Genomic DNA, 17,322 nt, shown 5'->3' with positions numbered 1-17,322 from the left:
GAGCCCCACCCCCTCACTTTATAGACAAGGAAATTGATACTTAGAGAGGGTATGTCACTTGCCCAAGGTCACATAGCTCCTAAGTATTTGAGACAGAATTTTAATTCAGGTCTTCCAGACTCTGAGTCCAGCCCACAACCCCAAACTGCCTCTCTGAACCAGAATGGACTTCAAAACAAGGTTCTGCCTTGGCATGGTTTTTACAGACTGCATCTTGAGGTGAGCTGGGATCCTGGGAACAAGTGAAACAGACGTTATCAGGTTGGATGCTGATTTGACAAGAGGCAGCAATCTTTACTGTGGCACTTTCCCCTCCTTTTGCTTAGGAAAGATTGCCTTCTGAGACTATGTGCATGTTTTGGGGAACTAAGGAAACCTGCAGAGTCTGCTAAGCATCCCCTCCCACCTTTCCACCCCCAGCCCCAGTAAACACTGAAGTAGCACTGGCCTCTGTAGATGGGTCAGACTAGCACATTAGCAATACAAGTCTCCAGATGATAGTGGAGGAGGATGGCAAGTGGTAGCTGACCACCACTGCCCTGGGTAGCCTCATCAGCATCAGCCCCACCCTCGGCAACGCACCCAGCCTCCTTGGAACAATTTTCAAGGAGGTTTTGGAATCTAACAAAGACATTCACCTAAAAAAATGAGAGGACTCTTGATTTCATTCAATGCCCTGAAGAAGAGGCTGGTTGGCCAAATTTGTGGGGGCTCTGGGGATGATTCTGTGGCGCACTGGGTAGGAGGGGACTGGAGGAACTCTGAAGGTCCCAGCTGACACTGACAGTCTGTGGACCACGGTGTTGCCTTTTGTCTGGCACACTCAGATTGTCGTGGGTGTTTGGGAGAGAAATCTCCCCTCAGAAATAATAATGATGATAATTTACATATCTTTAACCCTGTAAAATTCTCCCTGCAGTAGTCCTGGAAGTGAATGAAATCTCTAGATCATAGATTTGGACCTTGGAGGCCATTTTGTCTAACCCCTTCATTTTTCATAAAGGGAAACTGAGGCCCAGAGTGATTAAGTGATTTTGTCATCAGCTACACACTTGCACAGAAAAATCGGCCCCTTCCACTGCTCTCTCCCCCTCCCCCCCCCCCACAAAAAATGCTCTAGAGTCTTCAAGGTAGAAGTCAATGACAATCATTATTTGGGCTACTGGCTCGTTTCAAATGATTTCCTTTTCATATGGGAAACAACAGAAGGAACTGCTGCTGGATGGAAAACAGGTTAACAGTTCAGGCACTTAGCTTTTAAGCAGTGCCCAGGGTCAGGAAGGCAGCCAGCTGAGTAAAGAATTCAGCTGGGAGATGCTTGGAGAGATTGGCTGGTTCCAGAGTTTAATCCCCAAACACAATTAGGTTCAGCCTTTAACAGTATCTAGAGTCTTCGGTGCTGGGTGCCCGTGGCCATCACAGATAGCACTTGGGGTAGCAGGATCCTGGTTAATTCAGAAACAACATGACCTTGCACTTGGACCCAGGGAGCCCTGGCTCCAACATTTTCTGATTCCAAGTCTAGCCCTCTATCCACTAGGCTACACTGCCACACACGTGGTAAGTATTGGAGGCAGAATTTGAACCTGGGTCCTCTGATTCCAAATCTCTTATGCAACGCTGCCTCCCAGGTTACCTCATTGTATTAGATAACTTCCTGTCTAGCTTGTACTACAGTTATTTGTGCATGTTTCACCTCCCCCCTCCTGCCCATTAGACTATAAGTCCTATGAGGGCAGGAATGGTGCCTGATTTAATCTTCACAGTTTTAGCATCTGTCACAGAACTAGCACTCAACAACTTAGTTGAATGAAATTAAACTTCATAATGTCTCTGAGGTTTTCCCCTTGGCTTCAAGAATGGAATTCAAGCCCACTTATCCTCCCATCCAACACCAGGCCACTCAGGTGTGATCGTTCCCTGTGAGACTTCCTCCTACTCCAGTCCTCCGTTCTCTGCCTTGACTGTTTCCTCATGGACAGTTACTGAGACAGCCTTCTAATTGTAAAAGCCAGACCCGGTATGCCTTGAATGGCAATTCTTGAATCAAAATCACATAGAGCAAAATATTTTCTACTTGAAGAGGACATCTCGGTTAGGATGATAACTTCCCTTAGCAGCTGTTCGGCTAGCCTCAGCATGTCAGTCTCCTCAGTGTGACCTCACTTAGGGGAGGGAGGGAAGGGGCGCCTACTTTGTAGTTTCCCCAGGCATCATGCCCAGGACCGGCTAAAGCTCTAGACAGCTAAAGGGCAGCCTCCAGGCAAACTCTGTAGGAAGCATGTGAAGTGTGACCTACATTTAAGGATTTAAACACGAGCCATTAGAGCAGCTCAGCAAACCGTCAGGTTTTAGGAAGAGAACTTTAACTAAGAATTAGGAAGATGATACATGGCTATATTTCTCCAGAAGCGTGGAGATGAAACTGAGTTGACAAGACTGGAATGACTACTGTGGATCCTCCAAGTTTCTCACAAAGATTGAAAGGCAGGCTTATGATTAGACCAAGTGATGTTGGAACCTAATGGTGGAAAGTGCTGGGTTTGGAGCTGGGGGGGGGCGTGGTCTATAGTCACTTTGGTCACATGTTAGCTTTGGGACCTTAGGCAAATCACTTGGCTTCTCTGGGCCTCAGTTTTCTGATTTGTAAAATGAACAGGTTGGATTAAATGGCCTCCGAAGGCCTTTCCAGCTGAAAATCTATGACCTAGAGATTTCATTGGCTTCCAGGGCTGTTACAGGGTAAAAGGTATGTGAATTATCATCATTATTATTCTGAGGGGAGAGTTTTCTTCTGATCATATTTCTCCCAGGCTCCTTGTTCCCTCCCCATTCTTGCTAAGTCTGGTTCCCCTATTCACCTCGCCCACATCTCAGAGTAAAATAACTTTGTTACTGTGCCCAGCATAGTCACAGAATTCATCAATATTGCCCTGGTTCTACACGTCACTCTCCAAGGTACTAGTAAGAAACTAGACTTGATAGGCTAAGATTGTAAAATGTAAAACGCTGCCTGAGGTTTCTGGGCATCAAAAATCTTAGTGAATTCCATTACAGTTCCTATAGAGATGGCCAGGGCCTGCATGCTGACTGCTGAGACCTTCCAGGGCATAGAATGCCTAGTGACTGCTTGGTATTGGAAAGAATTTGCAGATTTTTTTTTCTCATGCCTGCTAAGGTTTATCGCTTTAGGCTTCATACCAAAGAGATTGTCATCCACTGGCTTAGTAAGAGACTCTGAAAAGAGGGCAAAACATAGCCTGCTGAATCACCCAGCACTGTTTTCTCAAATTTCCTGGCACTGTGCTCTCCTATCCCGACCAAGCCACTTTTATGAAAATTGACAAGGCCGCAGCTCAGGATGGCAGGGCATAGGCAACTCACGAAAGAAGTGGGGCAGTCGGTGTTTGGGAAAAATACTCTTGACTGTACCTGCAAGGAATGCTATTACTAGTTTTGGGGATAGAGAGCATATGCAGGGGGGAGAAGCTGATGCATTCCAAGATGCTCAGAAAGAATATATAAGAAAAGATTGAATCCTAATGGAATCTGCAGGAAAATTCTCATTAAGTAGGAATATATCTTGTAAATACATATAGGTACATGTAGATATATAATTGACCAACATTTATTAAGTGCCTATTATGTGCCAGGCACTGTGTATACAGGTATGCATGTGTATATACACATATATGTGTATGCATGTATACATATACATGTATATGTGTATGCATGTATACATATACACATATATGTATATAAGGCAGTTAGGTGGCACAGTGGATAGAGTGCTGGCCCTAGAGTCAGGAGGGCCTGAGTTCAGACCCTTATTAGCTGTGTGACCCTGGGCAAGTCACTTAACCCTGCTTGCCTCAGTTGCCTCATCTGTAAAATGAGCTGGAGAAGAAAATGGCAAACCCCTCCAGTGTCTCTGCCAAGAAAACCATAAATCAGATCATGAAGAACCAGACACGATCATCAACAACAAAAATGCGTGAATATATGCATATGTATGTGTACACACATCTGTTCATAGATTTACAACTTGAAGGGACTTTAGAGGCCATTGAGTCCAATCCTTCCCATTTTACAGATGAGGAAACTGAGGCCCAGGGAGGTTAAATGACCTGTCCAGGGTCATGTAGCTAATAAGCATTTATGGACAGAATATTTTGTCTCCTGAGAATGTCATATCCTTAAGAGTATGGATTTCTGTTCTCTCCCTTCTGTCTTTGTGTCCCCAGATCCCTGTACAGTGCCTGGTATACAGTAATCACTTAATAAGTGCTTGTTGCTTGAATGTGTAAGAAAAAGTAGGGGTGTTTTAATAAAAGTCTGGATAACTGGAGGCTAAAGGGGCAACCCTTCTTTATTTTTACCCTCATTGTTGGAAATTTTTCTAAAATGTGTTTTTTTTTCCCTTTGTCACACGGCAAGTGGCCTCTCTTTTAGGGCCATCTTGTATTCATTTGGAATATGTTGTCTGTCTCACTAGAATGTAAGATCCTTGAGGGCAAGGAGTGTTTCATTTCTGTGTTGGTATCTCTAGCACTTAGCATAGGTCCTGGGCACATAGAAAGGTTTTAATAAAAGCTGTTGAATGACCAGCTACTTGTTATGGGATAGAGGAAAGGAGGATTTATGGAGAAATGACTGACTTGTTAAAAAGAAGGAAAAATAAAAAAACGTATTTGTCTACTTCCCTGCCTTAGGACATAGAGTAAGGCTCATTAAAAAAGGAAAAAGATTTCTGTAGGCATGGAAAATGCTATAGTACTGAATAGAGTATCCGTCCTTCTCAACATAAATGATGATTATATTAGATTGTAGAAAGGTTCTATGGCCTAGTGGAGAGAGCTAGCCTTGGAGCTGAGAAGACCTGGGTTTGAATCCCTCCTCTGACATAGACTGTCTGTTTGACTCTGGATAAATGACTTACCTTCTCAGTACTCTATAGGCATAAATTGCTGGTAAGGTGCCAACCTCTATTAGTAGAAGGGGGTTCCTCACTTGGGAGTTCCCTATGCCAGTGAAATCACAGGTCTAAACTCTAAACCTATCAGAGCAGAGTTATATTAGGTGTAGAAGATTGGGCTGATTGTGTATTCACCTCAGAATACGGTATTTCTCATTCCTGGACAAAGGTGGGAAGTTTTGACTCTGGTAGGTCAATGGATCCATGATCTCATGGTGACTGTGACTGTTCCCTGCATGCTTTTGACTTGTTCATGTTTTTTTCCCCTCAACTCTTCCATTTGTTCAGTCATGTCTGACTCTCCATGACCCCATTTGGGGTTTTCCTGGCAAAGATACTGGAGTGATTTGCCATTTATTTCTCCAGCTCATTTTACAAATGAGGAAACTGAGGCAAATAGGGTTAAGTGACTCATCCAGAGTGAGTCTGCTAGTATTGAGAAGCCAGATAGGAACTCAGGTCTTCCTGACTCCAGTCCCATTGCTCTATCCACTGCACCACCTAGCTGCCCCTAACTCTTCCATAGAGGATTTTATACAACCTGTTGGATGTTTTCCTCTGTATCACAGACCCAGAGTTGGAAGGGACCCCAGAGGCCCTCTAGTCCAGCTCTCTCATTTTCCAGACGAGGAAACTGAGGCCCATGGGGTGGTTAAGTGATTTGCCCCAGATCACACAGGTAGGATTTGCATCCAGGTCCTCTGTCTCCAGAGCCAGTGCTCTTCCCATGGTACCTCTGATAATTTTTCAAGAGATTTAGTGTGATACTTAGTCCATCTGTCACTCTTTACTCTGGTGACACAGATCTTTCCCCAATCATCTATGTCATAGAATGCCAGAATTTTGGAGTTGGAAAGGATCCCAGCGGCCATTGAGTCCAACCACACACAGAGAAGAGTCCCCTTGATGGTATAACCAACCAATGGCCATCAGACGTCCATGTGAGGACCTCCAGGAGAGAAGCCAGTTTCACCTCTGGACAGCTCTAGCTGTTAGAAAGCCCTTCCTTCTATCAAACCTAAATGTGCCTCATGGCAGCTGCTCCCCTTGGCTCTTCGTTCTGTGCTCTTCACTGCCCACATCTTGACGGCTCCTTGCATTTATGATCATTCTCTTTCCCATCACAGAAATGACCATCACAGATTTCTGGGTTATGCTAATTGTGTCGTGATGAACCTGGGCTTCTCTTATAATAAGAGCAGAGATCTCTGGCACACTGGAGAATTAGGAAGATCTTAGGGACACCTACTAGCCATGTGACCACAGAGAAGCCTCTCTACTCCTCTGACCCTCCCTGTTTATAAAATGGGTATATCCCCCATAACACAGCACTTGGTCACCACATATATATATATTATATATACACATATAAATATTACTGTTATTACACATAACTATTATAATTATAACTATTATTATACAATAACTATTAAATAGTATTTCTTCATAATTTGATAATGACTTCTACATTGCCCCCCTCCAAAAAATGGACTTGAAAGCATTGTTATCATCTTGAGCTGACTCCAAAGATATGCGAGGAGAGGGAAGATAAGCTGGCAATTATAACTTTGAGCAGAGATCATCTTGAATTTATATAGTTAAGGTTACAGATTCATCCATTGTTTCATTACTTCTCAAGTCATAGACTTTCAACCAGTCTCCTTGTTTTCATCCTTTCTCCACTTCTAATCTGTTCTCTCTACAGTACCGCAGCAGGCACAGCAATCTTCTGAAAGCATGAGGTAGAACACAGCCATTCCCATTTAGTGGCTCCCTAGTGCCTACAGAATTAAATGAACTCCTTCCCTGGTTGGGATCAGTTGCCTACAATCCAGTTCCAGCCTACCTTCCTGACCTTTCTCACACTGCTTTCTGCCTTACTCTTTCTTTATATTTGAGCCGAATTGGAATCCTAGCAGTTCCTGATTTCTCGTTGCCCCTTCTCCATCCCTGGATTTTGATAGGCCATCCTCCCATCCTGGCATGCACTCCTTCCATTCAGTCCACAAGCATCATGCTAAGTTCTGGGGATACTTGTTGAAATCCTTATCATCTTTTAGGGTCAAGCTTGGGTGCCACCTTTTCTATCACACCTGCCTTGGGTCTCCAAACCATCTCTCCAGTCCTCTGATGACAGTGATCTTTCTCAATTTTTCTTAATCTTTTTAAAATCTTAATCAATTTTTCTTAATTTTCTTCAAATCTTTCCTTTGTCCCTATCAAATCCTGCCATATACTAGCCTTATTTGTGTACATGTTTGGGCTTTGTTATTAGATTGTAAATTCCTTGAGGGTAAGAAGTGACTCTTATCACCTTTGGATCCCCCATGTGCCTGATACATATTATGCACTTACTAAATCACTAAAAAAAATAGTATCACAGCTTTAGGAGACTTCAGAGGCCACCTAGTCCAACCTTCTATCTTACAGAGGAGGAAATAGGCCAACGGAGGTGGCATCACTTGCTTAGGGTCATGCAGCTATTAAGTATCTGAAGTTGGATTCATGGGAACCTAGATTTAGAGCTCAAAAGGATCTTAGAAGCTATAGTGTTGAATCCCCTAATTTTACAGATGAAGAAACTGAAGCACGGATAGGCTAAGTGACCTGTTCAGAGGCTAGATATTTTAATTCAACTTTATAGATGAAGAAAGGGAGGCAGTTAAAGTTTGAGGGACTCACCCAATTTAAGGCATTAGATCTAATCAACACGAAGCTCTTCTATTTTTAAGACTGTCCACCTAGGGGAGAATGTGCCAGAACATGCCATAAGCAAAGCTAAAAATTGCACTAAGAATTTTGGGCCATGCCGTATTTTAAAGAATAAATAGTTTTCTTAATATTTTGGTGCTTCTATGGCTCCAGGAAAGGCATGGACCAATAGGGGGCAGCCTGGTGCAGTGTAGAGTGAGAAAAACCTGGGTTCTAATCCTGCCTCTGATTCTTGCTAACTATGTGACTCCGGGACAGGTAATTTCCCTTTTCTTAACCTCAGTTTCCCCATATCTAAAGTAAGAGAGCTGCTATTTGATGGCCTCAGAGATCCCTTCCAACACTAAACCTAGGAACCTATGATATTTTTAATCCAGCTTGTCTTTCCATTCCCTTGCAGTGCAGATAGGAGACAGGAATGCTTTTAGCAAGAGGGAGATAGTGAAAATCCTTCCTGCCTGAAACAGGCAGCTCTACTGAATTCCTTCCTTCAGAGGAATCAGGATAATATTTCACTGCTTTGTTCTGGTCAGGACCTTTTGTGTCAAAACTGACATTCTTTTCATTCATTCAGTAAACATTTATAAAGTGCCTACTATGTGCCAGGCACGGAGCTAAGCACTGGACTTTTTGATTTCATTGGTCATAGGGGACTCTTGGTGATAAAGCTCCTCCTCCCAGTTCAGGTTGGCACTTGCCTCCCAGCTTCTAGTCTCTCTCCGAGAACAGAATGCTGAGAGGTGAAGTGACTTTGCCCATGTTCCTACAGCTAGTCCATATCAGATGTGGGATGCCAATGCATGTCTTCCTGAATCCAACCCAACTCTCTTGCCACTGCCAGGACCGCTTTTTTGTTAACATTTGTTTCACTAAATGTGGTCCCTTTTATATATAAGATCCCACTGAGAATGGCTGGAGGAGGGAGATGGGGAATGATGTCCTTCATGCACAGCCAGCCGCCATCATGACAATTCTTCAAACAAAGCCCAACCTCCTGGTGCACCTTGCCCTGCTGGCTGCTAAATTTTTCCATCGCAAGGGAATGGAAAGACAAGCTTGATAAAAAATATCAAAGTCAGAAAGGGTGACGTTTATTCTGAGGATTAGCAAAGTGAGAATTAACAAGGGTCTTGCTGCAAAGTCACATCTCTTCAGTGTTGGGTTTTTTTGAGGGGAAAAATAATCTTTTTTTAATGCTTCAGTTACCCTGAATGTAGCTCTCTCTAGAGCTTGAGAGAACTAGATATTCCCATAATAGGATGCGTCTGAATTATTTCTCATCCAGTGAGCATAGTTTTATTTATGGGAAATGAGCTCAAGGATTATCAAAAAGAATTGACTTGGGGTAGCTAGGTGGTGCAGTGGATAGAGCATCAGTTCTGGAGTCAGAAGGACCTGAATTCAAATCTGGCCTTAGACACTTGACACTTACTAGCTGTGTGACCCTGGGCAAGTCACTTAACCCTGATTGCCTTGCAAAAAAAAGAAAAAAAAAGAATTGACTTGTTGACATATACTTTAGGAGAGTCATAGTCTCCTCTTTCTGGCTACTTCCTCTAGGGATGCAGAGAATAGCTCCTTCACTCCTTATCAGGTGGTTTTTGTGTGATGTGTACAAGCAGTTGGATCACTTGGTGGCCACGCTTCAGGCTGGATTAAGCCAGGCAGCATGGAATGTCAAACTAAGAGGCATGATGTTGGCCACTTCCTCCCTATGAGACCTTAGGCAAGTCTCTTTACCTCTCTGGACCTCAGTTTCCTCATTCGTAAAGTGAAAGAGGTAGACTAAATCGCTTCTAAGTTCCCTCCCAGACCTAGATCTTTGGGTCTATGTGAGGTCAGTGCTATTATATTTTTATACATGAGTAAACTCAAGTTCAGAGAAATGACTTGGCCAGTCACACAGCTAGTAAGCATTCAAGCCCAGGTCTTCCCAGCCTTATCCACAATGTTGTGCTGCCTTGTCTCTCTCCCTCTCTCCCTCTCCCTCCCTCCCCCCCATCTCTCTGTCTCTCTCTGTCTCTCTCCCTCTCTGTCCTTCTCTCTCTCTCTCTCTCTCTCTTTCTCTCTCTCTCTCTCTCTCGCTCCCTCTTGCTCTCACTCTTTATCCCCATCTCTCTCTCTGCCCATCTCTCTCTCTCTCCCCATCTCTCTCTGTCTCCTCTCTCTCTCTGTCTCCTCCTTCTCACCTTCCTCTCTCCCTCTCTCTTCTCTCCTCTCTCCCCATCTCTCCCCCCCTCTCTCCCCATCTCTCCTCTCTCTCTTTCTCTTTCTTCTCCCTCTCCCTTTCTCCTTCCTCTTCCTCCCCTTCCTCTCTCTTTATGTCTCTCTCTCTCCCCATCTCTCCCTCTCTCCATCTCTCTTTCCTTCTTTTTCTTTGTCTCTCCTCTCTCTGTCTCTCTTTGTCCCTTTCTCTTTCTTCTCCCTCTCCCTTTCTCCCTCCTCTCCCTCCCCTTCCCCCCCTCTCTCTCCCTCCCTCCCTCTTTCTCTCTCCTCTCTCCCCCCCTTCCCCGCTCTCTCTGTCTCTCTTTTCTCTCTCGCTCTCTGTCTCTTTCTCCCTCTCCCTCCCTCCCTCTCTCCTTTTCTCTGTCTCCCTCCCCATCTTTCCCTCCATCTCTCCCCATATTTCTCTCTTCTTCTTTCTCTTTGTCTCTCCTCTCTTTCTTCTCCCTCTCTTTCTCCTTCCTCTCCCCCTCCCTCCCTCTCTCTTTCTTCCTCCCTCCCTCTGTCTTTCCTCCCTCTCCCTTTCTCCTTCCTCTCCTTCCCCCCTTCCCCCCTCACTCCCTCTCTCTCCACCTCTCTCTCTCTATCTCCTCTCTGTCTCTTTCTCCTCCCTCTCCCTTTCTCCTTCCTCTCTCTCTCTCCCTTTCTCTCCCCTTGTCCACCCTCTGTCTCTTTCCCCTTCCTCTCCCTCCCCTTCCCCCCCTCTTTCTCCTCCCTCTCCCTCCCCTTCCTGTCTCCCTCTCTCTTATCTCTCCCTCTCTCTCTTTGTCTCTCTCTTTCTCTCTTTCTTTTCCCTCCCCCTTTCTCCTTCCTCTTCCTCCCCTTCCTCTCTCTCTATGTCTTTCTCTGTGTATCTCTGTCTCTCTCTCTCTCTCCCCTCTCTTGCTCTCCCTCTTTTCCTTTGTCTCTCCCCTCTCTCTGTGCCTTTCTCTTTCTTTCTTCTCCTTCCTCTCCTCCCCTTCCTCTCTCCCTCTCTCCTTTTCTTTCTCTCTCCTGCTCTCTCTCCCTTTCTCTCTCTCCCTCCCCATCTCTCCCCTCTCCCCATCTTTCTTTCTCCCTCTTTCTCTTTGTCTCTCCTCTCTCTCTTCTACCTCTTTCTCCTTCCTCTTCCTCCCTCCCCCCTCCCTCTCTCTGCACCCACTCTCCTCCCCCTCTCTGCTCCCTCTCTCCTCCCTGTCTCCTTCCCTCCCTCCCCCCCCTCTCTCTTCCCCCCCCCCTCTCTCTCTCCCCTCTCTCCCCCTCTCTTCCTCCCTCCCTTCCTCCCTCCCTCTCCCTCCTCTCTCTCTCTCTTCCCCTTCCTCTCCTCCCTCCCTCATTAGAATGTAAGCTTCTTGTGGGTAGGGTTTATTGATTGATAGGACTCAGCTCATGTGTTTGATTATAAGGCTAGACTGCTTATGTTACCTCATGCTAATAAAGAGATAGAGATACAAATACAGATGTGCACACACAAATGGCCATGGCACTTTAAATACATGCATTTATACACTGTGACACAATAGACAGGAAGACCCGGGTTAAGATGCCCACCTCTGACTAGCTCTATGACCCTGGTTAAGTCCCTTAATATTTGTCTGCCTTAGTTTCCTTACTGTCAAATGGGTATAATGTTAGCACCCATTTCCCAGGGTTGTTGTGAGGATCAAATAAGCTAATTGTAAAATGCTTAGCATAGTGCCTGGCACACGGTAGCAGCCAAATAAGCTTGTTCCCTTTCCTTCCACTCCCCTCTTTGTTCCTCCAGGCAACACTTTAAGATTGCAAGTTACAAAAAAAGTGCTGACCTCTATAAGCAGTGGGAGTTTTCTTACCAGGGACTTCCTTGTACTAATGAAATCCCGAGTGTGATCTCTGCCCATAGCCTTAGAAATCAGGAAATAATGTAGACAGAGCACATTGCAACTTTTAGAGTGTTAATACACTCCGGTTATTGTGATTAGGGGTGGTATATTCATTTATGCACATAATGCACCTATCAGTTGGCTTTGGTGGTAACAAGAGATATCAGAAGAGTGACCTACAAAATGTCCATGGACTCTGCTAGGCAGCGAGCAGACTCTCTAATGAACCACATTTTCTTTTATAATAATCCCTCTCTGATTTAAGGATGTGATCTGGCCATTAGGCTGTGAATTTCTTCACAATTCCCCATCAGGAGCCATGTAAGAGACTTCTACAGATGTTTATTTAAAAAGGCTTTAAAACTTGGACTGAATATATAGCTGCCCTACATAAAGATAGGAAGTCTCTGGTCAAAGAGGAGAAATGGGGGTTTAAAAAAATTTTTGGGTGGTAAGCAAAGCCTGTCTCATCTTTAAAGATTGCTCAAAGGCCCAGGTCCAGGCTTGACACCTTTGCAGGGATTTTGGGCAAGAGCCAAAGTATGGTTTCCCCAATGATTATTGAAATGGTGGATTTCAGCTGGGTGGAGGGGAAGGGAGGGGGAGAAAAGGGCAAAGCTAAAGTTTGGAGCTTCTAGAACATTCTGGCCAGTTTCCTACCTTTATGTAGTTCACAGGGCTGAGCTTTAAGATTCAGGAAGCGTTTTCCCAAGGGGTGGGTGACATGAGTATTTGCATCTGCACTTTACAAAACAGGAAACTGAAGTCTAGAACATTTAAGCCACCAGCCCAAGTGTCATGAGCCTTTCCAGTAATAATACTAGTTGGTATTTAGAGAGTGCTTGAAGGTTTGCAAAGCACTTTACATATGCTGTTTCCTTTGAGCCTCACAACCATCCTGGGAAGGAGGTGCCATTATTATCCCCATTTTATACATGAGGAAGCTGAGGCTGACAGAGGTTCAGTGACTTGCCCAGCATTGCATAGCTAGTAAGTGAATAAGGCAGGATTTGAACTCAGGTTTTCTTGTCTACAGTCCAGTTGTAATACCTAGTTGCCTCCACTAATTTTTTTTTTATTTGAGAAGTTAATTTTTCTCAATTACATATAAAATAATTTTTAACATTTGTTTTTTAAAGTTCCAATAATCTGCAAAAACTGGTACATTTACATTGGGCTTACAAAGGATTTTACACACATGATCTCATTTGATTCTATCAGCTCTGTCAGGGAGACATTGTTATATGAGTAGGTAAGTTTCTCCTCCTCCTCTTCCTCTTCCTCCTCCATAACTTACAGTGACTTGTGATTTTATTGGCTGAGGGAATTGCTGATCAAGAAATTCCCTCTCCTGGTGCCAATCAGTACCTTCTCTGCAATTTAGAATCTTAGTTGTCTAGAGCACTGAGGTTAAGTGACTCACCCAGGGTCACACAATCACCATGAGAGGCACACCTTTAATCCACCTCTTCCTAACTCTAAGACCAGTATTCTGTTTATTAAAATGAGGGGTTCCTAACCTGGGGATTAACCCTGATGGATCGATTTCAGGGGGTCTGTGAGCGTGTTGTTCTAAAGAATATTTTGATAACTGGGGGCCATTGCCAGTGTCTTGACTTTTGTCTTGCCACTGGATTTTGATGACTCTGGAAGAAAGTGAGGCTGATGTCTGTGTCTCACTTAAATCCAGTTCATGAGCGAGTCAAGGTGTTGCTCTTGAAATGTCATTGGTCCTCTTTGAGAGTGAAGGATGAACAACATTTTGATAACTATTTCAGCTATAACTGGTTTCCTTTGCAATCCTACATATTTAAAAATGCTACTATGAGAAGAGAGACTGTTCTAGCTTCACCAGATTCCAAATGGCTCCATAACACGGGAAAAGCTATGGACCACTGTGACTTCATAGATCTGACATAGGGAATCCCCCTCTATCAATGCAGGTTGCATCTTCCTAGGGCATTGTTGGTGCAATCAGTGTCATACATCCAGCATGAGAATCAAGAGTGGAATTTGAACCCAGGTTTTGCAGATTCCAAGATTACCTCTCAACCAGTTAAATGGCATAAGGGAACCCTAGTGGCTTAATTTGATCTCTCTTTAGATCCACTGTGAGGAAAAAGAAGTACACGAACACTTAAGCAATGGATTGGTTTTTTTTGAAGCTAAAACCTGTGACCTTAGTACAGGGATTGCTATGTTTGGTCAGGAAGTTAAGTAGAGTCAATGTCAAGTGCCTCTTAATGGAGATCTCGGTGTAATTACAGTGAGGTCACCATCTGAGATGTGCAAGGTTTCTGGGTGAAATGCTTTTTTCTTGTTAACATCACAGCAGGGAGCTGAAGCTCTGCTCTGGGGCAAGGCAGCGGGCCAACTTTTGACCATCTGGAGCCAGTTCCTGAGAAACCACCACCCTGGCCTGGCTTTTCTTGAAAGGGGATGGAAAGAAAATGGCCAAATTTCCAGCTGAGATGTCAGAGGAGAGGTAAGCTGGAAACATGCACGAACATACACACATCTGGGGAGGGAGACAGAGAGACTGAAACCTCATTGTCTGCAAATTAAACAACTGCATTTCAGGGAATGGCAGGATCTGACTAATTGCTTAATTTGCCAGGTTTAATGGGGTTGTGAACAGGAGGGAGGGAGGAGAGAATTTATCCTTTTGTGGATTGAATGGAGCTACTTTAATTAATGCATTAATAGGGCAAAGTTCTTCTGAGGGAATTCTTGGTGTGGGGAGTCCCTCAGCCTATAAGACATATAACCTCTCTGTGGTTTAGGAGATGAGTGAATTGTCCTAGGATTATATTTTTTAAAAAATCTGATTTGTTTGATATAGGGAACCAGTAAGGAAAATTTCTCTATAATGCAGAGCCACAGCTGCTTTGCCATTTAGAGAACTGTCCAGGTCATTGACATGTTAAAGTGACTTGCTTTTCCAGGGTTCCACAGCATATGGGCAGCTAAGTGGTACAGTGGATAGAGTGCTGGGCCTGGAGTCACGAAGACCTGAGTTCAGATCTGGACTCAGACATTTACTAGCTGTGTGACCTTGGGCAAGTCACTCAACACTGTTTGCCTCAGTTTCCTCATCTGTAAAATGGGTTGGAGAAGGAAATAGCAAACCACTCCGGTATCTTTGCCAAGAAAACTCCAAAAGGGGTCAGAAGAGTTGGACATGACTAAAAATGACTAAATAACAGTAACAGTCATCTCCTTCTTAAAAAAAGAGAAACAGCTTGAGGTGTGTGTGTGTGTGTGTGTGTGTGTGACATGTCTTAACCCCTCACTCAGTACCCTGCCCACCTTCTCTGATCCTCAGAGATTTCCATTTTAAGAGAGGAGCTTGGCAATAAATCTCTGATGGGTAGGATGTGTGTAGGAGACTCCTTTTGAGGTGGGAAAAGGTCTTGATACCATCCCTGTGCCCCATACAAAGAGGGGGGCACCAACTTTTTAAAGGCCTACTTAAGAATTCCATAAGGACTTAATAAATTTAGGAATTTAACTTCATCATTACCCAAGTTGAAGGAAAGCAGAGTTGTACAAGGGCTCGGAAGGATAAAAATGGAGAAAGAGAGATGGCTGAGGACACATACCTTCTGTGTCCTTAGAAAATCCAACAGCTCAGGGTTCTCAATAATAGAGCATTTATATAATGCTCTTAAATTGCTTTACAAATATCATCTCATTTAATCCTCACAACAACTCTGGGAGGTAAGTGCTATTTTAATCATCCCCACTTTACAGATGAGAAAACTGAGACAGGCAGAGGTTAAGTGACTTGTCCAGGGTCACACACCTAGTAAGTGTCTGAGATCATATGTGAACTCAAGTCTTCTGACTCAGGTCCAGTTCTCTGTCTCCTGTGCTGGATGGCTTTCTCCTTCACTGAGAAAAAAATTTCCCCATCCTTTATATTCCATGGTATAGTGGAAAAGGAGGTTGAACTTGGGCAATTGATACCTGAATTCAAATCCCACCTCTGCTCAAACTGTGTGAATTTGGCCAAGTCATCTAACCTCTACCTGTGTCAGTTTCCTCACTGCAAAATAAAGGGGTTGGACTAATTGGCCTCTGAGGTCTGTGAGCCTAGGAACCTTTAATAGATTTCGTTCAGAGTGCTATAGAACCCCTTCCAGAATGAGCATACGCCTTAGCAAGCCAGCTTTTGTTGTCGTTGCTGGCATTTGGTTTTACTGGGATTAGACAACCTCAAACAATGAGTACTGTAGGAAGCAATGAAAGCGATACTTGCTTCCAGCTGGACTTTGGAAAACAGATGTTAAGAGGAAGGAGCCCTCCGTGGTGTAAGAGGAGGGAGCTATCCGTGGTACTAAAGGCAGGGATTTGTTCAGCCAAAAAGTTTGGGCAGTAAAAGAAGAAACATAGGACTCCTGAAACTCATGAGTCTGGTGTGTGTGTGTGTGTGTGTGTGTGTGTGTGTGTGTGTGTGTGTGTGTGTGTGATGCATGCCTATAAGAAATTTACACTGATTTGAGGAGGAAAGTTTTTGTCTCCTGCCTAAGTCCCAACCTGCAGTGCATGTGGGTGTAGTACCTGGCAAAGCAGTTCTGTTACTCAGACGGACTTTCAAAGCCCCAGGACTCACCACATCAAAAGCTGTGAAGACGTGGCAGTAATGGTGATTCGATTTCAAGTCTTTTGTGATATATGCAAATGTAGAGAGATCCTCAGGATCCTGAGCAGCACAGGAGATGTTCCGGATTTCGTGCTCAGCAATAATGTTCTGGAAGAAAAAAAAGACACATTTCCAACCTTTTCTTTTTTTCAGTCATGAGAACAAAAGGCTCTTAAATGAAGTGGGCAGTAGTATTAACCTTTTATGCTGAAATTATTTTACAATATCTCAACCAACCCAAGCATTTATTAAGCAACTAGTATATGCAAATCACTGTTGGGAACAGGGATACAAAGACAAAATTAAAAATGGTCCCTGCCTTCAGTGAGCTTACCTTCTATTGGGAAGATATAACTTGTAAACATAAATATAATAATAGCATTTTTATAGAATTTTAAGCTTTGCGAAAGTATTCTACAAATACTGATCTCATTATGCATATAATATATATCCATTATATGCATATTACTATATAGTCATCATATAATATGTGGTATATGTAATATATTCATTAGCATAATGCCTGGCACATAGTAGCTGCTATATAAATTTTAGCTATTATGATATTATTACATAAATATATATATACGGCTGTATCTAGGCATGCCTGTATATGTATAAATTCATTAGCACCAATGCCTGGAAAATATAAATTCTAGCTATTATAATAATATTATTACATATATGTGTATATATACATGTGTATGTGTGTATCTATGTATGTATATATGTACATATCTATAATTCATTAGCACAGTCCCTGGTAAATAGTAGATGCCATCTAAATGACAGCTATCATTGTATCATTGTTATGCATTTATATAATATATATGATATACACATATGGCATAGCTATATCTATGTTCTCTATCTACCTACCTCTCTCTCCCCCACTGTTCCCCCTGGCTCTTTCAGGAGGAGTGAAA

At 43.5% G+C, this 17,322-nt stretch overlaps 1 protein-coding gene across 8 annotated transcripts in view; it reads right to left on the bottom strand.

The window, feature by feature from the left end:
- Positions 1–17,322, bottom strand: part of LOC118850410 (ankyrin repeat and sterile alpha motif domain-containing protein 1B-like) — a 121,803-nt gene that overhangs the window by 27,358 nt on the left and 77,123 nt on the right. For all 8 annotated transcript variants that reach the window (XM_036759780.1, XM_036759781.1, XM_036759782.1 and 5 more), the window contains one exon: positions 16,367–16,504. In XM_036759780.1, the coding sequence (XP_036615675.1) occupies positions 16,367–16,504 (138 nt within the window). The remainder of the gene's footprint in view (positions 1–16,366; positions 16,505–17,322) is intronic.

The sequence above is a fragment of the Trichosurus vulpecula genome, chromosome 5 (genome assembly GCF_011100635.1).
Source record: "Trichosurus vulpecula isolate mTriVul1 chromosome 5, mTriVul1.pri, whole genome shotgun sequence".
NCBI classification, from domain to species: Eukaryota; Metazoa; Chordata; class Mammalia; order Diprotodontia; family Phalangeridae; genus Trichosurus; species Trichosurus vulpecula.
Note: the sequence above shows the minus strand (reverse complement) of the source record. Positions and strands in the feature narration are given on the sequence as shown.